General features: G+C 58.6%; 1 protein-coding gene across 1 annotated transcript in view; it reads right to left on the bottom strand.

Annotated features, from left to right (window-relative positions):
- Nucleotides 1-8,511: 8,511 nt before the first annotated feature.
- The window catches only part of LOC122545729 (calmodulin-binding transcription activator 1-like), a 248,825-nt gene continuing 232,520 nt past the window's right edge, over nt 8,512-24,816 (bottom strand). The window contains exons 13-14 of the mRNA XM_087983030.1: nt 12,900-12,971; nt 8,512-8,805 (exon numbers count right to left, since the gene is read on the bottom strand). Coding sequence (XP_087839156.1) covers nt 8,740-8,805; nt 12,900-12,971 — 138 coding nt within the window. The 3' untranslated portion in view covers nt 8,512-8,739. The remainder of the gene's footprint in view (nt 8,806-12,899; nt 12,972-24,816) is intronic.

Here is a 24,816-nt window from a genome sequence, read left to right as displayed (position 1 = left end):
CCCCCTCGGAGACTGACCCCCTTCGGAGACTGACCCCCCTCGGACACTGACCCCTCGGACACTGACCCCCCTCGGGACACTGATTGCCCGGACACTGACCTCCTCGGGCGCTGACTCCCCTCGGGACACTGCTCGGACACTGACCCCCCTCAGACACTGACCCCCCTCGGACACTGACCCCCTCAGGACACTGATTGCTCGGACACTGACCCCGCCCGGACACTGACCCCTCAGGCACTGACCCCCCTCTGAGACTGACCCCTCGGACACTGACCCCTAGGAGACTGACCCCCCTCGTAGACTGACCACCCGGACACTGACCCCTTGGAGACTGACCCCCCTCGGACACTGACCCCCATCGGGGCACTGATTGCCCGGACACTGTCCTCCTCGGGCGCTGACTCCCCTCAGGATACTGCTCGGACATTGACCCCTCTTGGACACTGATCGCTCGGACACTGACCCCCTCGGGTACTGACCCTGCTCGGGACACTGCTCGGACACTGACCCCCCTCAGAGACTGACCCCCCTCGGACACTGACCCCCCTCGGGACACTGATTGCCCGGACACTGACCCCGCCCGGACACTGACCCCTCAGGCACTGACCCCCCTCGGAGACTGACCGCTTGGGCACTGACCGCTCAGAGACTGACCGCTCGGAGACTGATCCTTCAGACGCTGACCCCTCGGAGACTGACTGCTCGGACACTGACCCCTTGGACACTGACCCCTCGGTGACTGACCGCTCAGACACTGACCCCTCGGACACAGACTCTTCGGACACTGACCCCTCGTAGACTGACCCCTCGGACACTGACCCCTCAGAGACTGACCGGACACTGACCGCTCAGACACTGACCGCTCGGAGACTGATCCCTCAGAGACTGACCGCTCGGACACTGACCCCTCGGAGACTGACCCCTCGGAGACTGACCGCTCGGAGACTGACCGCTCGGACAATGATCCCCTCGGACACTGATCCCCTCGGACACTGGCCCTTCGGACACTGGCCCCTCGGACACTGGCCCCTCGGACACTGGCCCCTCAGAGACTGACCGCTCGGACACTGACCCCTCAGAGACTGACCCCTCGGAGACTGACCGCTCAGACACTGATCCCCTCGGACACTGATCCCCTCGGACACTGGCCCTTCGGACACTGGCCCTTCGGACACTGACCCCTCGGACACTGACCCCTCGGAGACTGACCGCTCGGACACTGATCCCCTCGGACACTGACCCTTCGGACACTGACCCCTCGGACACTGACCCCTCGGTGACTGACCCCCTCGGAGACTGACCCCCCCCCTCGGAGACTGACCCCCCCCCTCGGAGACTGACCCCCCCCTCGGAAACTGACCACCCCCTCAGAGACTGACCCCCTCGGAGACTGACCCTTCGGAGACTGACCCCCTTCGGACACTGGCCCCTCAGACACTGACCCCCCTCAGGACACTGATTGCCCGGACACTGACCTCCTCGGGACACTGCTCGGACACTAACCCCCCCTTGGACACTGACTCCCCTCGGGACACTGATCGCTCGGACACTGACCCCCCCTTGGACACTGACCCCCCTCGTGACACTGACCCCCCTCGGGACACTGACCCCCCTCAGGCACTGACCCCCCTCGGGACACTGATTGCTCGGACACTGACCCTGCCCGGACACTGACCCCTTGGACACTGACCCCCATCGGGCACTGATTCCCCTCGGACACTGACCCCTCTCGGGACTGACCCCTCTCGGGACACTGACCCTTCTCGGGACACTGACCCTTCTCGGGACACTGACCCCTCTCGGGACACTGACCCTTCTCGGGACACTGACCCTCCTCGGGCACTGACCCCTCGGAGACTGATCCCCATCGAGCACTGATCCCCCTGGGACACTGATCCCCCTCGGACACTGACCCCTCTCGGGACACTGACACCCCTCGGGCACTGACCCCTTGGAGACTGATCCCCCTCGGACACTGACCCCTCTTGGGACACTGACCCCCCCTCGGGCACTGACCTCCCTCGGGCACTGACCCCTCGGACCCTAAACCCCCTCGGACACTGACCCCCCTCGGACACTGACCCCCCTCGGACACTGACCCCCCTCGGACACTGACACCCCTCATGCACTGACCCCTCTCATGCACTGACCCCCCTCATGCACTGACCCCTCTCATGCACTGACCCCTCTCATGCACTGACCCCCCTCAGGCCTGACCCCCCTCGGACACTGACCCACCCTCGGACCCTGATCCCTCTCTCGGGCACTGACCCCCTCTCGGGCACTGACCCCCTCTCGGGCACTGACCCCCCTCGGATACTGACCCACCCTCTGATACTGACCCCCTCTTGGGCACTGACCCCCCTCGGACACTGACCCACCCTCAGATCCTGATCCCTCTCTCGGGCACTGACCCCCTCTCGGGCACTGACCCCCTCTCGGGCACTGACTCCCTTGGACACTGACACCCCCTCGGACACTGACCCCCTCCTCGGGCACTGATCCCTCTCTCGGGCACTGACCCCCTCTCGGGCACTGACCCCCTCGGACACTGACACCCCCTCGGACACTGACCCCCTCCTCGGACACTGACCCCCTCCTCGGACACTGACCCCCTCCTCGGGCACTGACCCCCTCTCGGGCACTGACCCCCCTCGGATACTGACCCACCCTCTGATACTGACCCCCTCTTGGGCACTGACCCCCCTCGGACACTGACCCACCCTCAGATCCTGATCCCTCTCTCGGGCACTGACCCCCTCTCGGGCACTGACCCCCTCTCGGGCACTGACTCCCTTGGACACTGACACCCCCTCGGACACTGACCCCCTCCTCGGGCACTGATCCCTCTCTCGGGCACTGACCCCCTCTCGGGCACTGACCCCCTCGGACACTGACACCCCCTCGGACACTGACCCCCTCCTCGGACACTGACCCCCTCCTCGGACACTGACCCCCTCCTCGGGCACTGACCCCCCTCGGATACTGATACCCCTCGGGCATTGACCCCCCCCTCGGGCACTGACCCCCCCTCGGACACTGACCCTGCTCGGACACTGACCCCCTCCTCGGGCACTGACCACCCTCGGATACTGATACCCCTTGGGCATTGACCCCTCCCTCGGACACTGACCCCCCCCGCACACTGACCCCCCCCTTGGACACTGACACCCCCCGGACACTTAGACCCCTCGGGCATTGACCCCCCCTCAGGCATTGACCCCCCCCCTCGGACACTGACCCCTCTCATGCACTGACCCCTCTCATGCACTGACCCCCCTCGGACACTGACCCACCCTCGGACCCTGATCCCTCTCTCGGGCACTGACCCCCTCTCGGGCACTGACCACCTCTCGGGCACTGACCCCCCTCGGACACTGACCCACCCTCTGATACTGACCCCCTCTTTGGCACTGACCCCCCTCGGACACTGACCCGCCCTCGGACCCTGATCCCTCTCTCGGGCACTGACCCCCTCTCGGGCACTGACCCCCTCTCGGGCACTGACTCCCTTGGACACTGACATCCCCTCGGACACTGACCCCCTCCTCGGGCACTGACACCCCCTCGGACACTGACCCCCTCCTCGGGCACTGATCCCCCTCTCGGGCACTGACCCCCTCTCGGGCACTGACCCCCTCTCGGGCACTGACTCCCTCGGACACTGACACCCCCTCGGACACTGACCCCCTCCTCGGACACTGACCTCCTCCTCGGACACTGACCCCCCTCGGGACACTGATTGCCCGGACACTGACCTCCTCGGGCGCTGACTCCCCTCGGGACACTGCTCGGACACTGACCCCCCTCAGACACTGACCCCCCTCGGACACTGACCCCCTCAGGACACTGATTGCTCGGACACTGACCCCGCCCGGACACTGACCCCTCAGGCACTGACCCCCCTCTGAGACTGACCCCTCGGACACTGACCCCTAGGAGACTGACCCCCCTCGTAGACTGACCACCCGGACACTGACCCCTTGGAGACTGACCCCCCTCGGACACTGACCCCCATCGGGGCACTGATTGCCCGGACACTGTCCTCCTCGGGCGCTGACTCCCCTCAGGATACTGCTCGGACATTGACCCCTCTTGGACACTGATCGCTCGGACACTGACCCCCTCGGGTACTGACCCTGCTCGGGACACTGCTCGGACACTGACCCCCCTCAGAGACTGACCCCCCTCGGACACTGACCCCCCTCGGGACACTGATTGCCCGGACACTGACCCCGCCCGGACACTGACCCCTCAGGCACTGACCCCCCTCGGAGACTGACCGCTTGGGCACTGACCGCTCAGAGACTGACCGCTCGGAGACTGATCCTTCAGACGCTGACCCCTCGGAGACTGACTGCTCGGACACTGACCCCTTGGACACTGACCCCTCGGTGACTGACCGCTCAGACACTGACCCCTCGGACACAGACTCTTCGGACACTGACCCCTCGTAGACTGACCCCTCGGACACTGACCCCTCAGAGACTGACCGGACACTGACCGCTCAGACACTGACCGCTCGGAGACTGATCCCTCAGAGACTGACCGCTCGGACACTGACCCCTCGGAGACTGACCCCTCGGAGACTGACCGCTCGGAGACTGACCGCTCGGACAATGATCCCCTCGGACACTGATCCCCTCGGACACTGGCCCTTCGGACACTGGCCCCTCGGACACTGGCCCCTCGGACACTGACCCCTCAGAGACTGACCGCTCGGACACTGACCCCTCAGAGACTGACCCCTCGGAGACTGACCGCTCAGACACTGATCCCCTCGGACACTGATCCCCTCGGACACTGGCCCTTCGGACACTGGCCCTTCGGACACTGACCCCTCGGACACTGACCCCTCGGAGACTGACCGCTCGGACACTGATCCCCTCGGACACTGACCCTTCGGACACTGACCCCTCGGACACTGACCCCTCGGTGACTGACCCCCTCGGAGACTGACCCCCCCCCCTCGGAGACTGACCCCCCCCCCTCGGAGACTGACCCCCCCCTCGGAAACTGACCACCCCCTCAGAGACTGACCCCCTCGGAGACTGACCCTTCGGAGACTGACCCCCTTCGGACACTGGCCCCTCAGACACTGACCCCCCTCAGGACACTGATTGCCCGGACACTGACCTCCTCGGGACACTGCTCGGACACTAACCCCCCCTTGGACACTGACTCCCCTCGGGACACTGATCGCTCGGACACTGACCCCCCCTTGGACACTGACCCCCCTCGTGACACTGACCCCCCTCGGGACACTGACCCCCCTCAGGCACTGACCCCCCTCGGGACACTGATTGCTCGGACACTGACCCTGCCCGGACACTGACCCCTTGGACACTGACCCCCATCGGGCACTGATTCCCCTCGGACACTGACCCCTCTCGGGACTGACCCTTCTCGGGACACTGACCCCTCTCGGGACACTGACCCTTCTCGGGACACTGACCCTCCTCGGGCACTGACCCCTCGGAGACTGATCCCCATCGAGCACTGATCCCCCGGGACACTGATCCCCCTCGGACACTGACCCCTCTCGGGACACTGACACCCCTCGGGCACTGACCCCTTGGAGACTGATCCCCCTCGGACACTGACCCCTCTTGGGACACTGACCCCCCCTCGGGCACTGACCTCCCTCGGGCACTGACCCCTCGGACCCTAAACCCCCTCGGACACTGACCCCCCTCGGACACTGACCCCCCTCGGACACTGACCCCCCTCGGACACTGACACCCCTCATGCACTGACCCCTCTCATGCACTGACCCCCCTCATGCACTGACCCCTCTCATGCACTGACCCCTCTCATGCACTGACCCCCCTCAGGCCTGACCCCCCTCAGACACTGACCCACCCTCGGACCCTGATCCCTCTCTCGGGCACTGACCCCCTCTCGGGCACTGACCCCCCTCGGATACTGACCCACCCTCTGATACTGACCCCCTCTTGGGCACTGACCCCCCTCGGACACTGACCCACCCTCAGATCCTGATCCCTCTCTCGGGCACTGACCCCCTCTCGGGCACTGACCCCCTCTCGGGCACTGACTCCCTTGGACACTGACACCCCCTCGGACACTGACCCCCTCCTCGGGCACTGATCCCTCTCTCGGGCACTGACCCCCTCTCGGGCACTGACCCCCTCGGACACTGACACCCCCTCGGACACTGACCCCCTCCTCGGACACTGACCCCCTCCTCGGGCACTGACCCCCTCCTCGGGCACTGACCCCCTCTCGGGCACTGACCCCCCTCGGATACTGACCCACCCTCTGATACTGACCCCCTCTTGGGCACTGACCCCCCTCGGACACTGACCCACCCTCAGATCCTGATCCCTCTCTCGGGCACTGACCCCCTCTCGGGCACTGACCCCCTCTCGGGCACTGACTCCCTTGGACACTGACACCCCCTCGGACACTGACCCCCTCCTCGGGCACTGATCCCTCTCTCGGGCACTGACCCCCTCTCGGGCACTGACCCCCTCGGACACTGACACCCCCTCGGACACTGACCCCCTCCTCGGACACTGACCCCCTCCTCGGACACTGACCCCCTCCTCGGGCACTGACCCCCCTCGGATACTGATACCCCTCGGGCATTGACCCCCCCCTCGGGCACTGACCCCCCCTCGGACACTGACCCTGCTCGGACACTGACCCCCTCCTCGGGCACTGACCACCCTCGGATACTGATACCCCTTGGGCATTGACCCCTCCCTCGGACACTGACCCCCCCCGCACACTGACCCCCCCCTTGGACACTGACACCCCCCGGACACTTAGACCCCTCGGGCATTGACCCCCCCTCAGGCATTGACCCCCCCCCTCGGACACTGACCCCTCTCATGCACTGACCCCTCTCATGCACTGACCCCCCTCGGACACTGACCCACCCTCGGACCCTGATCCCTCTCTCGGGCACTGACCCCCTCTCGGGCACTGACCACCTCTCGGGCACTGACCCCCCTCGGACACTGACCCACCCTCTGATACTGACCCCCTCTTTGGCACTGACCCCCCTCGGACACTGACCCGCCCTCGGACCCTGATCCCTCGGGCACTGACCCCCTCTCGGGCACTGACCCCCTCTCGGGCACTGACTCCCTTGGACACTGACATCCCCTCGGACACTGACCCCCTCCTCGGGCACTGACACCCCCTCGGACACTGACCCCCTCCTCGGGCACTGATCCCCCTCTCGGGCACTGACCCCCTCTCGGGCACTGACCCCCTCTCGGGCACTGACTCCCTCGGACACTGACACCCCCTCGGACACTGACCCCCTCCTCGGACACTGACCTCCTCCTCGGGCACTGACCCCCCTCGCATACTGATACCCCTTGGGCATTGACCCCTCCCTCGGACACTGACCCCCCCCCCGCACACTGACCCCCCCCTCGGGCACTGACACCCCCTCGGACACTGACCCACCCTCAGACCCTGATCCCTCTCTCGGGCACTGACCCCCTCTCGGGCACTGACCCCCTCTCGGGCACTGATTCCCTTGGACACTGACACCCCCTCGGACACTGACCCCCTCCTCGGGCACTGATCCCTCTCTCGGGCACTGACCCCCTCTCGGGCACTGACACCCCCTCGGACACTGACCCCCTCCTCGGACACTGACCCCCTCCTCGGACACTGACCCCCTCCTCGGGCACTGACCCCCCTCGGATACTGATACCCCTTGGGCATTGACCCCTCCCTCGGACACTGACCCCCCCCGCACACTGACTCCCCCCTTGGACACTGACACCCCCCGGACACTTAGACCCCTTGGGCATTGACCCCCCCTCGGGCATTGACCCCCCCCTCGGGCACTGACCCCCCCTCGGACACTGACCCTGCTCGGACACTGACCCCCTCCTCGGGCACTGACCACCCTCGGATACTGATACCCCTTGGGCATTGACCCCTCCCTCGGACACTGACCCCCCCCGCACACTGACCCCCCCCTTGGACACTGACACCCCCCGGACACTTAGACCCCTCGGGCATTGACCCCCCCTCAGGCATTGACCCCCCCCCTCGGACACTGACCCCTCTCATGCACTGACCCCTCTCATGCACTGACCCCCCTCGGACACTGACCCACCCTCGGACCCTGATCCCTCTCTCGGGCACTGACCCCCTCTCGGGCACTGACCACCTCTCGGGCACTGACCCCCCTCGGACACTGACCCACCCTCTGATACTGACCCCCTCTTTGGCACTGACCCCCCTCGGACACTGACCCGCCCTCGGACCCTGATCCCTCTCTCGGGCACTGACCCCCCCTCGGACACTGACCCCCTCCTCGGGCACTGACCCCCCTCGGGCACTTACCCCCCTCAGAGACTGACCCCCTCTCGGACACTAACCCCCCCCCCCATACACTGACCCCCCCTTGGACACTGACCTTGTTCACCCACTGAGTGAGGGTGAGTGGTTACATGCCCTCTCCCCTGAGTTGGCGAGGGCAGTGCCGGGGGAGTATGGACCTGAACCGTATGGGAGTCTGTGGAAATGGTGTCAGGCCAATTCACCAAATAAACAAATGGAGGATGTGGCTGAGAGCCGAGGGAGACCCTTTTCAGAATCCGAGCAGGAACAGGTCGTGTCAGGATTGAAACCACCATCTCAACCAAGAGGTTACAACAGGGTTTGAGGAGGTAAGACACATGTCAAACGGGGAAACAACCGAATGGGTCAGAGTGCTGAAGGAGGGGCTGGGGATGACGACACGGTTGGTTATAATATCAGACAGACATGGTCAGAGCTGAAACGTGGCTTTACCTTCAGTGCTATCCATGTCAGCTAGTGAAACCAAGAGAGGAATATTAGTACAATCAGGGCACACAAACACACCGTGGGAGGCCGGTCAGGTACATCCAAACACAGGACAGAACTCCCTCCGAACCTGCCCCCAATCGCCCCAATTCACAGCACCCCGCCCACTCTCAGCCAGCACCACGGCTGGCTGCTCCTGCCTTACTCCAGTCCCACTGCCTCAACATGGGGAGGCCGGGGAGGGCGATGGGATTGGGGTTCAATGTCGGATGGACAGGTTGCCACCACTCTGTCATAAGGTCAGTGCTGAGGGAGCGGGCACTGTCGGAGGGTCAGTGCTGAGGGAGTGGGCACTGTCGGAGGGTCAGTGCTGAGGGAGTGGGCACTGTCGGAGGGTCAGTGCTGAGGGAGTGGGCACTGTCGGAGGGTCAGTGCTGAGGGAGCGGGCACTGTCGGAGGGTCAGTGCTGAAGGAGTGGGCACTGTCGGAGGGTCAGGGCTGAGGGAGTGGGCACTGTGGGAGGGTCAGCGCTGAGGAAGTGGGCACTGTCGGAGGGTCAGTGCTGAGGGAGTGGGCACTGTCGGAGGGTCAGTGCTGAGGTAGTGGGCACTGTCAGAGGGTCAGTGCTGAGGGAGTGGGCACTGTCGGAGGGTCAGTGCTGAGGGAGCGGGCACTGTCGGAGGGTCAGTGTGAGGGAGTGGGCACTGTCGGAGGGTCAGTGCTGAGGGAGTGGGCACTGTGGGAGGGTCAGTGCTGAGGGAGAGGGCACTGTGGGAGGGTCAGTGCTGATGGAGTGTGCACAATCGGAGGGTCAGTACTAAGGGAGTGCCGCACTGTCGGAGGGTCAGTGCTGAGGGAGTGCCACACTGTCGGAGGGTCAGTGCTGAGGGAGTGCCATTCTGTCGGAGGGTCAGTGCTGAGGGAGCACCGCACTGTCGGAGGGTCAGTGCTGAGGGAGCGGGCGCTGTCAGAGGGTCAGTACTGAGGGAGTGGGCACTGTCGGAGGGTCAGCGCTGAGGGAGTGCCGCACTGTCGGAGGGTCAGCGCTGAGGGAGTGCCGCACTGTCGGAGGGTCAGTGCTGAGGGAGTGCCGCACTGTCGGAGGGTCAGTGCTGAGGGAGTGCCGCACTGTCAGAGGGTCAGTGCTGAGGGAGCGGGCGCTGTCAGAGGGTCAGTACTGAGGGAGTGGGCACTGTCGGAGGGTCAGCGCTGAGGGAGTGCCGCACTGTCGGAGGGTCAGTGCTGAGGGAGTGCCGCACTGTCAGAGGGTCAGCGCTGATGGAGTGGGCACTATCGGAGGGTCAGTGCTGAGGGAGTGGGCTCTGTCGGAGGGTCAGTGCTGAGGGAGTGGGCTCTGTCGGAGGGTCAGTGCTGAGGGAGTGGGCACTGTCGGAGGGTCAGTGCTGAGGGAGGGGGCACTGTCGGAGGGTCAGTGCTGAGGGAGCGGGCACTGTCAGAGGGTCAGTGTTGAGAGAGTGGGCACTGTCGGAGGGTCAGTGCTGAGGGAGTGCGCTCTGTCGGAGGGTCACTGCTGAGGGAGTGGGCTCTGTCGGAGGGTCAGTGCTGAGGGAGCGGGCACTGTCGGAGGGTCAGTGCTGAGGGAGTGGACAGTGTCGGAGGGTCAGTGCTGAGGGAGCGGGCACTGTCAGAGGGTCAGTGTTGAGAGAGTGGACACTGTCGGAGGGTCAGTGCTGAGGGAGTGCGCTCTGTCGGAGGGTCAGTGCTGAGGGAGTGGGCACTGTCAGAGGGTCAGTGTTGAGAGAGTGGGCACTGTCGGAGGGTCAGTGCTGAGGGAGTGGGCTCTGTCGGAGGTCAATGAGTTTGGGATCTTGCCGTGCCGAGAAGGGGCAGGGCTGAGGGGGTGTTGGCTGCGAACGCCCTCACACACAGACAATGAGACACATCGGGGTCAAGGACCTCACAGAAAAGGGACCCAACCTGCTGTCAAACAAACAACCAGACGGAAAGCAGGAAGTGTGTACGGTCAGACAGCATACCCCAGGGCAGTGCTGTGTGTGTCTATCACAGTAACCAGTGTAGGGTCAGACAGGATACCCCAGGGCAGTGCTGTGTGTGTCTATCACAGTAACCAGTGTACGGTCAGACAGCATACCCCAGGGCAGTGCTGTGTGTGTCTATCACAGTAACCAGTGTACGGTCAGACAGGATACCCCAGGGCAGTGCTGTGTGTGTCTATCACAGTAACCAGTGTAGGGTCAGACAGGATACCCCAGGGCAGTGCTGTGTGTGTCTATCACAGTAACCAGTGTAGAGACAGACAGGATACCCCAGGGCAGTGCTGTGTGTGTCTATCACAGTAAACAGTGGAGAGACAGACAGGATACCCCAGGGCAGTGCTGTGTGTGTCTATCACAGTAACCAGTGTACGGTCAGACAGGATACCCCAGGGCAGTGCTGTGTGTGTCTATCACAGTAAACAGTGTAGAGACAGACAGGATACCCCAGGGCAGTGCTGTGTGTGTCTATCACAGTAACCAGTGTACGGTCAGACAGGATACCCCAGGGCAGTGCTGTGTGTGTCTATCACAGTAACCAGTGTACGGTCAGACAGGATACCCCAGGGCAGTGCTGTGTGTGTCTTTCACAGTAAACAGTGTAGAGACAGACAGGATACCCCAGGGCAGTGCTGTGTGTGTCTATCACAGTAACCAGTGTAGGGTCAGACAGGATACCCCAGGGCAGTGCTGTGTGTGTCTATCACAGTAACCAGTGTACGGTCAGACAGGATACCCCAGGGCAGTGCTGTGTGTGTCTATCACAGTAACCAGTGTAGAGACAGACAGGATACCCCAGGGCAGTGCTGTGTGTGTCTATCACAGTAACCAGTGTACGGTCAGACAGGATACCCCAGGGCAGTGCTGTGTGTGTCTATCACAGTAACCAGTGTAGGGTCAGACAGGATACCCCAGGGCAGTGCTGTGTGTGTCTATCACAGTAACCAGTGTAGGGTCAGACAGGATACCCCAGGGCAGTGCTGTGTGTGTCTATCACAGTAACCAGTGTAGGGTCAGACAGGATACCCCAGGGCAGTGCTGTGTGTGTCTATCACAGTAACCAGTGTACGGTCAGACAGGATTCCCCAGGGCAGTGCTGTGTGTGTCTATCACAGTAAGAAGTGTAGGGTCAGACAGGATACCCCAGGGCAGTGCTGTGTGTGTCTATCACAGTAACCAGTGTAGGGTCAGACAGGATACCCCAGGGCAGTGCTGTGTGTGTCTATCACAGTAACCAGTGTAGGGTCAGACAGGATACCCCAGGGCAGTGCTGTCTGTGTCTATCACAGTAACCAGTGTAGGGTCAGACAGGATACCCCAGGGCAGTGCTGTGTGTGTCTATCACAGTAACCAGTGTACGGTCAGACAGGATTCCCCAGGGCAGTGCTGTGTGTGTCTATCACAGTAAGAAGTGTAGGGTCAGACAGGATACCCCAGGGCAGTGCTGTGTGTGTCTATCACAGTAACCAGTGTACGGTCAGACAGGATACCCCTGGGCAGTGCTGTGTGTCTATCACAGTAACCAGTGTAGGGTCAGACAGGATACCCCAGGGCAGTGCTGTGTGTGTCTATCACAGTAACCAGTGGACGGTCAGACAGGATTCCCCAGGGCAGTGCTGTGTGTGTCTATCACAGTAACCAGTGTACGGTCAGTCAGGATACCCCAGGGCAGTGCTGTGTGTGTCTCTGACACTGAATGGTTTACCACACCCTAGGGTAAGCTGCACAGCATTACTGAACAGCAGAAAGAAGAAACTGCATTCACATTTTGATGACAGAGAATGCCATGTGGAGTATGTTTGAGCTACTAATCGAGCGAGTTTCCATTGGTGTTGCCCCGTGTTTTCTGTCACCCCATGGCTCGTTTCTCTGAAAGCTGTCCACTCGCTGCCATTCACAAAACTCCAGGGGAGTCGGGTTGGTCTCACTATCTCCACGTTACAGGGTGGAGAGTTATCACATAGGGCTGCTTGTCAAATCCTACAGAGTCATCCGAGATGCTGCCCTCACTGGAGGGGGAGTCTGACTGAGTGGCTCCTGAGGTTTAAGCCGAACCAGTGCTTGCCTATGACACGTGGTTCGATTCGATGGGACAGGGTACTGTACCTGCTTGTACTTCCTGTAGCAACGCTGGATAACAGCTGCAGCGATTTCCTGCTGCTCCTTCAGTCTCCGGCCCTGCTCAACAAAGACACACTGATGTAAGACAATTGTTCACCACACAGCTCCCTGTTCACATTCGTTAAAAGAACAGGCGCCAACTGTTCCTTCTCTGTGGCACGGCGGCTCAGTGATTAGTACCGCTGCCGCCCAGCACCAGGGACCCGGGTTCGATTCCCTCCTCGGATGGATCTCTGGGCGGGGTTTGTAAACTCTCCCTGTATCTGCTCTGATTTCCTCCCACAGTCCAAATCTGTGCAGGGTAGGGTGGATTGGCCATGGGAAATTGTCCCATAGTGCCCAGGGATGTGCAGGGTAGGGTGGATTGGTCATGGGAAATTGTCCCATAGTGCCCAGGGATGTGCAGGTTAGGGTGGGTTGGCCATGGGAAATTGTCCCATAGTGTCCAGAGATGTGCAGGTTAGGGTGGGTTGGCCATGGGAAATTGTCCCATAGTGTCCAGGGATGTGCAGGTTATGGCGGATTGGCCGTGGGAAATTGTCCCATAGTGCCCAGGGATATGCAGGTTAGGGTGGGTTGGCCATGGGAAATTGTCCCATCGTGCCCAGGGATGTGCAGGTTAGGGTGGATTGGCCACGGGAAACTGTCCCATAGTGCCCAGGGACGTGCAGGTCAGGGTGGGTTGGCCATGGGAAATTGTCCCATAGTGCCCAGGGATGTGCAGGTTAGGGTGGGTTGGCCATGGGAAATTGTCCCATAGTGTCCAGGGATGTGCAGGTTAGGGTGGGTTGGCCATGGGAAATTGTCCCATAGTGCCCAGGGATGTGCAGGTTAGGGTGGATTGGCCATGGGAAATTGTCCCATAGTGTCCAGGGATGTGCAGGTTAGGGTGGGTTGGCCATGGGAAATTGTCCCATAGTGGCCAGGGATGTGCAGGTTAGGGTGGGTTGGCCATGGGAAATTGTCCCATAGTGTCCAGAGATGTGCAGGTTAGGGTGGGTTGGCCATGGGAAATTGTCCCATAGTGTCCAGGGATGTGCAGGTTATGGCGGATTGGCCGTGGGAAATTGTCCCATAGTGCCCAGGGATGTGCAGGTTAGGGTGGGTTGGCCGGGGAAATTGTCCCATAGTGCCCAGGGATGTGCAGGTTATGGCGGATTGGCCGTGGGAAATTGTCCCATAGTGCCCAGGGATGTGCAGGTTAGGGTGGGTTGGCCGTGGGAAATTGTCCCATAGTGTCCCGGGATGTGCAGGTTAGGGTGGATTGGCCATGGGAAATTGTCCCATAGTCTCCAGGTATGTGCAGGGTAGGGTGGGTTGGCCATGGGAAATTGTCCCATAGTGCCCAGGGATGTGCAGGTTAGGGTGGGTTGGCCATGGGAAATTGTCCCATAGTGCCCAGGGATGTGCAGGTTATGGCGGATTGGCCGTGGGAAATTGTCCCATAGTGCCCAGGGATGTGCAGGTTAGGGTGGGTTGACCATGACAAATTGTGCCATAGTGCCCAGGGATGTGCAGGTTCAGGTGGATTGGCCGTGGGAAATTGTCCCATAGTGTCCAGGGATGTGCAGGTTAGGGTTGATTGGCCATGGGAAATTGTCCCATAGTGTCCAGGGATGTGCAGGGTAGGGTGGGTTGGCCATGGGAAATTGTCCCATAGTGCCCAGGGATGTGCAGGTTAGGGTGGATTGTCCGTGGGAAATTGTCCCATAGTGTCCAGGGATGTGCAGGTTAGGGTGGGTTGGCCATGGGATAATGTCCCATAGTGTCAAGGAATTTGCAGGTTAGGGTGGTTTGACCATGGGAAATTGTCCCATAGTGCCCAGGGATGTGCAGGTTTGGGTGGATTGGCTGTGGGAAATTGTCCCATAGTGCCCATGGATGTGCAGGTTAGGGTGGGTTGGCTGTGGGAAATTGTCCCATAGTGTCCAGGGATGTGCAGGTTAGGGTGGATTGGCCATGGGAAATTGTCCCATAGTGTCAAGGAATTTGCAGGTTAGGGTGGTTTGACCATGGGAAATTGTCCCATAGTGCCCAGGGATGTGCAGGTTAGGGTGGATTGGCCATGGGAAATTGTCCCATAGTGTTCAGGGATGTGTAGGTTAGGGTGGGTTGGCCATGGGAAATTGTCCCATAGTGTCCAGGGATGTGCAGGTTAGGGTGGGTTGGCCATGGGAAATTGTCCCATAGTGTCCAGGGATGTGCAGGGTAGGGTGGGTTGGCCATGGGAAATTGTCCCATAGTGCCCAGGGATGTGCAGGTTAGGGTGGGTTGGCCATGGGACAATGTCCCATAGTGTCAAGGAATTTGCAGGTTAGGGTGGTTTGACCATGGGAAATTGTCCCATAGTGCCCAGGGATGTGCAGGTTAGGGTGGGTTGGCCGTGGGATATTGTCCCATAGTGTCCAGGGATGTGCAGGTTTGGGTGGATTGGCTGTGGGAAAATGTCCCATAGTGCCCATGGATGTGCAGGTTAGGGTGGGTTGGCTGTGGGAAATTGTCCCATAGTGTCCAGGGATGAGCAGGTTAGGGTGGATTTGCCATGGGAAATTGTCCCATAGTGCCCAGGGATGTGCAGGTTAGGGTGGGTTGGCCATGGGAAATTGTCCCATAGTGCCCAGGGATGTGCCGGTTAGGGTGGAATGGCTGTGGGAAATTGTCCCATAGTGTCCAGGGATGGGCAGGTTAGGGTGTGTTGTCCGTGGGAAATTGTCCCACAGTGTCCAGGGATGTTCAGGTTAGGATGGATTGGCCATGGGAAATTGTCCCATAGTGCCCAGGGATGTACAGGTTAGGGTGGATTGGCCATGGGAAACTGTCCCATAGTGCCCAGGGATGTGTAGGTTAGGGTGGGTGGCCATGGGATATTGTCCCATAATGCCCAAGGATGTGCAGGTTAGGGTGGGGTGGCCGTGGGAAATTGTCCCATAGTGCCCAGGGATGTGCAGTTTGGGGTGGGTTGGCCATGGGATATTGTCCCATAGTGACCAGGGATGTGCAGGTTCGGGTGGGTTGAACGTGGGAAATTGTCCCATAGTGTCCAGGGATGTGCAGGTTAGGGTGGATTGGCCATGGGAAATTGTCCCATAGTGCCCAGGGATGTGCACTTTAGGGTGGATTGGCCATGGGAAATTGTCCCATAGTGCCCAGGGATGTGCAGGTTAGGGTGGATTGGCCAAGGGAAATTGTCCCATAGTCTCCAGGGATGTGCAGGGTAGGGTGGGTTGGCCATGGGAAATTGTCCCATAGTGCCCAGGGATGTGCAGGTTAGGGTGGATTGGCCATGGGGAATTGTCCCATAGTGTCCAGGGATGTGCAGGTTAGGGTGGATTGGCCATGGGGAATTGTCCCATAGTTCTCAGGGATGTGCAGGTTAGGGTGGATTGGCCATGGGAAATTGTCCCATAGTGCCCAGGGATGTGCAGGTTAGGGTGGATTGGCCATGGGAAAATGTCACATAGTGTCCAGGGATGTGCAGGTTAGGGTGGATTGGCCATGGGAAATTGTCCCATAGTGTCAAGGAATTTGCAGGTTAGGGTGGTTTGACCATGGGAAATTGTCCCATAGTGTCCAGGAATGTGCAGGTTAGGGTGGGTTGGCCATGGGAAAATGTCCCATAGTGCCCAGGGATGTGCAGGTTAGGGTGGGTTGGCCGTGGGAAATTGTCCCATAGTGCCCAGGGATGTGCAGTTTAGGGTGGGTTGGCCATGGGATATTGTCCCATAGTGTCCAGGCATGTGCAGGTACGGGTGGGTTGACCGTGGGAAATTGTCCCATAGTGTCCAGGGATGTGCAGGTTAGGGTGGATTGGCCATGGGAAATTGTCCCATAGTGCCCAAGGATGTGCAGTTTAGAGTGGGCTGGCCATGGGGAATTATCCCATAGTTCCCAGGGATGTGCAGGTTAGGGTGGATTGGCCATGGGAAATTGTCCCATAGTGTCCACGGATGTGCAGGTTAGGGTGGATTGGCCGTGGGAAAATGTCCCATAGTGCCCAGGGATGTGCAGGTTAGGGTGGGTTGACTGTGGGAAATTGTCCCATCGTGTCCAGGGATGTGCAGGTTAGGGTGGGTTGGCCATGGGAAATTGTCCCATAGTGCCCAGGGATGTGCAGGTTAGGGTAGATTGGCCATGGGAAATTGTCCCATAGTGTCCAGTGATGTGCAGGGTAGGGTGGGTTGGCCATGGGAAATTGTCCCATAGTGCCCAGGGATGTGCAGGTTAGGGTGGATTGTCCGTGGGAAATTGTCCCACAGTGTCCAGGGATGTGCAGGTTAGGGTGGGTTGGCTGTGGGAAATTGTCCCATAGTGTCCAGGGATGTGCAGGTTAGGGTGGGTTGGCTGTGGGAAATTGTCCCATAGTGTCAAGGAATTTGCAGGTTCGGGTGGTTTGACCAGGGGAAATTGTCCCATAGTGCCCAGGGATGTGCAGGTTTGGGTGGGTGGCCATGGGATATTTTGCCATAGTGCCCAGGGATGTGCAGTTTAGGGTGGGTTGGCCATGGGATATTGTCCCATAGTGTCCAGGGATGTGCAGGTTCGGGTGGGTTGACCGTGGGAAATTGTCCCATAGTGTCTAGGGATGTGCAGGTTAGGGTGGATTGGCCATGGGAAATTGTCCCATAGTGCCCAGGGACGTGCAGGTTAGGGTGAATAGGCCATGGGAAATTGTCCCATAATGCCCAGGGATGTGCAGGTTAGGGTGGATTGGCCATGGGAAATTGTCCCATAGTGTCAAGGAATTTGCAGGTTAGGGTGGTATGACCATGGGAAATTGTCCCATAGTGCCCAGGGATGTGCAGGTTAGGGTGGGTTGGCCATGGGAAATTGTCCCATAGTGTCCAGAGATGTGCAGGTTAGGGTGGGTTGGCCATGGGAAATTGTCCCATAGTGTCCAGGGATCTGCATGTTATGGCGGATTGGCCGTGGGAAATTGTCCCATAGTGCCCAGGGATATGCAGGTTAGGGTGGGTTGGCCATGGGAAATTGTCCCATCGTGTCCAGGGATGTGCAGGTTAGGGTGGGTTGGCCATGGGAAATTGTCCCATAGTGGCCAGGGATGTGCAGGTTAGGGTGGGTTGGCCATGGGAAATTGTCCCATAGTGTCCAGAGATGTGCAGGTTAGGGTGGATTGGCCATGGGAAACTGTCCCATAGTGCCCAGGGACGTGCAGGTCAGGGTGGGTTGGCCATGGGAAATTGTCCCATAGTGCCCAGGGATGTGCAGGTTAGGGTGGGTTGGCCATGGGAAATTGTCCCATAGTGTCCAGGGATGTGCAGGTTAGGGTGGGTTGGCCATGGGAAATTGTCCCATAGTGCCCAGGGATGTGCAGGTTAGGGTGGATTGGCCATGGGAAATTGTCCCATAGTGTCCAGGGATGTGCAGGTTAGGGTGGGTTGGCCATGGGAAATTGTCCCATAGTGGCCAGGGATGTGCAGGTTAGGGTGGGTTGGCCATGGGAAATTGTCCCATAGTGTCCAGAGATGTGCAGGTTAGGGTGGGTTGGCCATGGGAAATTGTCCCATAGTGTCCAGGGATGTGCAGGTTATGGCGGATTGGCCGTGGGAAATTGTCCCATAGTGCCCAGGGATGTGCAGGTTAGGGTGGGTTGGCCGGGGAAATTGTCCCATAGTGCCCAGGGATGTGCAGGTTATGGCGGATTGGCCATGGGAAATTGTCCCATAGTGCCCAGGGATGTGCAGGTTAGGGTGGGTTGACCGTGGGAAATTGTCCCATAGTGTCCCGGGATGTGCAGGTTAGGGTGGATTGGCCATGGGAAATTGTCCCATAGTCTCCAGGTATGTGCAGGGTAGGGTGGGTTGGCCATGGGAAATTGTCCCATAGTGCCCAGGGATGTGCAGGTTAGGGTGGGTTGGCCATGGGAAATTGTCCCATAGTGCCCAGGGATGTGCAGGTTATGGCGGATTGGCCGTGGGAAATTGTCCCATAGTGCCCAGGGATGTGCAGGTTAGGGTGGGTTGACCATGACAAATTGTGCCATAGTGCCCAGGGATGTGCAGGTTCAGGTGGATTGGCCGTGGGAAATTGTCCCATAGTGTCCAGGGATGTGCAGGTTAGGGTTGATTGGCCATGGGAAATTGTCCCATAGTGTCCAGGGATGTGCAGGGTAGGGTGGGTTGGCCATGGGAAATTGTCCCATAGTGCCCAGGGATGTGCAGGTTAGGGTGGATTGTCCGTGGGAAATTGTCCCATAGTGTCCAGGGATGTGCAGGTTAGGGTGGGTTGGCCATGGGATAATGTCCCATAGTGTCAAGGAATTTGCAGGTTAGGGTGGTTTGACCATGGGAAATTGTCCCATAGTGCCCAGGGATGTGCAGGTTTGGGTGGATTGGCTGTGGGAAATTGTCCCATAGTGCCCAGGGATGTGCAGGTTAGGGTGGATTGGCCATGGGAAATTGTCCCATAGTGTCAAGGAATTTGCAGGTTAGGGTGGTTTGACCATGGGAAATTGTCCCATAGTGCCCAGGGATGTGCAGGTTAGGGTGGATTGGCCATGAGAAATTGTCCCATAGTGTTCAGGGATGTGTAGGTTAGGGTGGGTTGGCCATGGGAAATTGTCCCATAGTGTCCAGGGATGTGCAGGTTAGGGTGGGTTGGCCATGGGAAATTGTCCCATAGTGTCCAGGGATGTGCAGGGTAGGGTGGGTTGGCCATGGGAAATTGTCCCATAGTGCCCAGGGATGTGCAGGTTAGGGTGGATTGTCCGTGGGAAATTGTCCCATAGTGTCCAGGGATGTGCAGGTTAGGGTGGGTTGGCCATGGGATAATGTCCCATAGTGTCAAGGAATTTGCAGGTTAGGGTGGTTTGACCATGGGAAATTGTCCCATAGTGCCCAGGGATGTGCAGGTTTGGGTGGATTGGCTGTGGGAAATTGTCCCATAGTGCCCATGGATGTGCAGGTTAGGGTGGGTTGGCTGTGGGAAATTGTCCCATAGTGTCAAGGAATTTGCAGGTTAGGGTGGTTTGACCATGGGAAATTGTCCCATAGTGCCCAGGGATGTGCAGGTTAGGGTGGATTGGCCATGGGAAATTGTCCCATAGTGTCAAGGAATTTGCAGGTTAGGGTGGTTTGACCATGGGAAATTGTCCCATAGTGCCCAGGGATGTGCAGGTTAGGGTGGATTGGCCATGGGAAATTGTCCCATAGTGTCAAGGAATTTGCAGGTTAGGGTGGTTTGACCATGGGAAATTGTCCCATAGTGCCCAGGGATGTGCAGGTTAGGGTGGATTGGCCATGGGAAATTGTCCCATAGTGTTCAGGGATGTGTAGGTTAGGGTGGGTTGGCCATGGGAAATTGTCCCATAGTGCCCAGGGATGTGCAGGTTTGGGTGGATTGGCTGTGGGAAATTGTCCCATAGTGCCCAGGGATGTGCAGGTTAGGGTGGATTGGCCATGGGAAATTGTCCCATAGTGTCAAGGAATTTGCAGGTTAGGGTGGTTTGACCATGGGAAATTGTCCCATAGTGCCCAGGGATGTGCAGGTTAGGGTGGATTGGCCATGAGAAATTGTCCCATAGTGTTCAGGGATGTGTAGGTTAGGGTGGGTTGGCCATGGGAAATTGTCCCATAGTGTCCAGGGATGTGCAGGTTAGGGTGGGTTGGCCATGGGAAATTGTCCCATAGTGTCCAGGGATGTGCAGGGTAGGGTGGGTTGGCCATGGGAAATTGTCCCATAGTGCCCAGGGATGTGCAGGTTAGGGTGGATTGTCCGTGGGAAATTGTCCCATAGTGTCCAGGGATGTGCAGGTTAGGGTGGGTTGGCCATGGGATAATGTCCCATAGTGTCAAGGAATTTGCAGGTTAGGGTGGTTTGACCATGGGAAATTGTCCCATAGTGCCCAGGGATGTGCAGGTTTGGGTGGATTGGCTGTGGGAAATTGTCCCATAGTGCCCATGGATGTGCAGGTTAGGGTGGGTTGGCTGTGGGAAATTGTCCCATAGTGTCAAGGAATTTGCAGGTTAGGGTGGTTTGACCATGGGAAATTGTCCCATAGTGCCCAGGGATGTGCAGGTTAGGGTGGATTGGCCATGGGAAATTGTCCCATAGTGTCAAGGAATTTGCAGGTTAGGGTGGTTTGACCATGGGAAATTGTCCCATAGTGCCCAGGGATGTGCAGGTTAGGGTGGATTGGCCATGGGAAATTGTCCCATAGTGTCAAGGAATTTGCAGGTTAGGGTGGTTTGACCATGGGAAATTGTCCCATAGTGCCCAGGGATGTGCAGGTTAGGGTGGATTGGCCATGGGAAATTGTCCCATAGTGTTCAGGGATGTGTAGGTTAGGGTGGGTTGGCCATGGGAAATTGTCCCATAGTGCCCAGGGATGTGCAGGTTAGGGTGGATTGGCCATGGGAAATTGTCCCATAGTGTCAAGGAATTTGCAGGTTAGGGTGGTTTGACCATGGGAAATTGTCCCATAGTGCCCAGGGTTGTGCAGGTTTGGGTGGATTGGCTGTGGGAAATTGTCCCATAGTGTCCAGGGATGTGCAGGTTAGGGTGGGTTGGCCATGGGAAATTGTCCCATAGTGTCCAGAGATGTGCAGGTTAGGGTGGGTTGGCCATGGGAAATTGTCCCATAGTGTCCAGGGATGTGCAGGTTATGGCGGATTGGCCGTGGGAAATTGTCCCATAGTGCCCAGGGATGTGCAGGTTAGGGTGGGTTGGCCGGGGAAATTGTCCCATAGTGCCCAGGGATGTGCAGGTTATGGCGGATTGGCCATGGGAAATTGTCCCATAGTGCCCAGGGATGTGCAGGTTAGGGTGGGTTGACCGTGGGAAATTGTCCCATAGTGTCCCGGGATGTGCAGGTTAGGGTGGATTGGCCATGGGAAATTGTCCCATAGTCTCCAGGTATGTGCAGGGTAGGGTGGGTTGGCCATGGGAAATTGTCCCATAGTGCCCAGGGATGTGCAGGTTAGGGTGGGTTGGCCATGGGAAATTGTCCCATAGTGCCCAGGGATGTGCAGGTTATGGCGGATTGGCCGTGGGAAATTGTCCCATAGTGCCCAGGGATGTGCAGGTTAGGGTGGGTTGACCATGACAAATTGTGCCATAGTGCCCAGGGATGTGCAGGTTCAGGTGGATTGGCCGTGGGAAATTGTCCCATAGTGTCCAGGGATGTGCAGGTTAGGGTTGATTGGCCATGGGAAATTGTCCCATAGTGTCCAGGGATGTGCAGGGTAGGGTGGGTTGGCCATGGGAAATTGTCCCATAGTGCCCAGGGATGTGCAGGTTAGGGTGGATTGTCCGTGGGAAATTGTCCCATAGTGTCCAGGGATGTGCAGGTTAGGGTGGGTTGGCCATGGGATAATGTCCCATAGTGTCAAGGAATTTGCAGGTTAGGGTGGTTTGACCATGGGAAATTGTCCCATAGTGCCCAGGGATGTGCAGGTTTGGGTGGATTGGCTGTGGGAAATTGTCCCATAGTGCCCAGGGATGTGCAGGTTAGGGTGGATTGGCCATGGGAAATTGTCCCATAGTGTCAAGGAATTTGCAGGTTAGGGTGGTTTGACCATGGGAAATTGTCCCATAGTGCCCAGGGATGTGCAGGTTAGGGTGGATTGGCCATGAGAAATTGTCCCATAGTGTTCAGGGATGTGTAGGTTAGGGTGGGTTGGCCATGGGAAATTGTCCCATAGTGTCCAGGGATGTGCAGGTTAGGGTGGGTTGGCCATGGGAAATTGTCCCATAGTGTCCAGGGATGTGCAGGGTAGGGTGGGTTGGCCATGGGAAATTGTCCCATAGTGCCCAGGGATGTGCAGGTTAGGGTGGATTGTCCGTGGGAAATTGTCCCATAGTGTCCAGGGATGTGCAGGTTAGGGTGGGTTGGCCATGGGATAATGTCCCATAGTGTCAAGGAATTTGCAGGTTAGGGTGGTTTGACCATGGGAAATTGTCCCATAGTGCCCAGGGATGTGCAGGTTTGGGTGGATTGGCTGTGGGAAATTGTCCCATAGTGCCCATGGATGTGCAGGTTAGGGTGGGTTGGCTGTGGGAAATTGTCCCATAGTGTCAAGGAATTTGCAGGTTAGGGTGGTTTGACCATGGGAAATTGTCCCATAGTGCCCAGGGATGTGCAGGTTAGGGTGGATTGGCCATGGGAAATTGTCCCATAGTGTCAAGGAATTTGCAGGTTAGGGTGGTTTGACCATGGGAAATTGTCCCATAGTGCCCAGGGATGTGCAGGTTAGGGTGGATTGGCCATGGGAAATTGTCCCATAGTGTCAAGGAATTTGCAGGTTAGGGTGGTTTGACCATGGGAAATTGTCCCATAGTGCCCAGGGATGTGCAGGTTAGGGTGGATTGGCCATGGGAAATTGTCCCATAGTGTTCAGGGATGTGTAGGTTACGGTGGGTTGGCCATGGGAAATTGTCCCATAGTGCCCAGGGATGTGCAGGTTAGGGTGGATTGGCCATGGGAAATTGTCCCATAGTGTCAAGGAATTTGCAGGTTAGGGTGGTTTGACCATGGGAAATTGTCCCATAGTGCCCAGGGATGTGCAGGTTAGGGTGGATTGGCCATGGGAAATTGTCCCATAGTGTTCAGGGATGTGTAGGTTAGGGTGGGTTGGCCATGGGAAATTGTCCCATAGTGTCCAGGGATGTGCAGGTTATGGCGGATTGGCCGTGGGAAATTGTCCCATAGTGCCCAGGGATGTGCAGGTTAGGGTGGGTTGGCCGGGGAAATTGTCCCATAGTGCCCAGGGATGTGCAGGTTATGGCGGATTGGCCGTGGGAAATTGTCCCATAGTGCCCAGGGATGTGCAGGTTAGGGTGGGTTGGCCGTGGGAAATTGTCCCATAGTGTCCCGGGATGTGCAGGTTAGGGTGGATTGGCCATGGGAAATTGTCCCATAGTCTCCAGGTATGTGCAGGGTAGGGTGGGTTGGCCATGGGAAATTGTCCCATAGTGCCCAGGGATGTGCCGGTTAGGGTGGGTTGGCCATGGGAAATTGTCCCATAGTGCCCAGGGATGTGCAGGTTATGGCGGATTGGCCGTGGGAAATTGTCCCATAGTGCCCAGGGATGTGCAGGTTAGGGTGGGTTGACCATGACAAATTGTGCCATAGTGCCCAGGGATGTGCAGGTTCAGGTGGATTGGCCGTGGGAAATTGTCCCATAGTGTCCAGGGATGTGCAGGTTAGGGTTGATTGGCCATGGGAAATTGTCCCATAGTGTCCAGGGATGTGCAGGGTAGGGTGGGTTGGCCATGGGAAATTGTCCCATAGTGCCCAGGGATGTGCAGGTTAGGGTGGATTGTCCGTGGGAAATTGTCCCATAGTGTCCAGGGATGTGCAGGTTAGGGTGGGTTGGCCATGGGATAATGTCCCATAGTGTCAAGGAATTTGCAGGTTAGGGTGGTTTGACCATGGGAAATTGTCCCATAGTGCCCAGGGATGTGCAGGTTTGGGTGGATTGGCTGTGGGAAATTGTCCCATAGTGCCCATGGATGTGCAGGTTAGGGTGGGTTGGCTGTGGGAAATTGTCCCATAGTGTCCAGGGATGTGCAGGTTAGGGTGGATTGGCCATGGGAAATTGTCCCATAGTGTCAAGGAATTTGCAGGTTAGGGTGGTTTGACCATGGGAAATTGTCCCATAGTGCCCAGGGATGTGCAGGTTAGGGTGGATTGGCCATGGGAAATTGTCCCATAGTGTTCAGGGATGTGTAGGTTAGGGTGGGTTGGCCATGGGAAATTGTCCCATAGTGTCCAGGGATGTGCAGGTTAGGGTGGGTTGGCCATGGGAAATTGTCCCATAGTGTCCAGGGATGTGCAGGGTAGGGTGGGTTGGCCATGGGAAATTGTCCCATAGTGCCCAGGGATGTGCAGGTTAGGGTGGGTTGGCCATGGGACAATGTCCCATAGTGTCAAGGAATTTGCAGG

The sequence above is a fragment of the Chiloscyllium plagiosum genome, unplaced genomic scaffold (genome assembly GCF_037043375.1).
Source record: "Chiloscyllium plagiosum isolate Xiang-an unplaced genomic scaffold, Cpla_swu_hap1 HiC_scaffold_44, whole genome shotgun sequence".
NCBI classification, from domain to species: Eukaryota; Metazoa; Chordata; class Chondrichthyes; order Orectolobiformes; family Hemiscylliidae; genus Chiloscyllium; species Chiloscyllium plagiosum.
The sequence above is the reverse complement of the archived record's forward strand: the minus strand, read 5'-3'. Positions and strand labels throughout refer to the sequence as shown.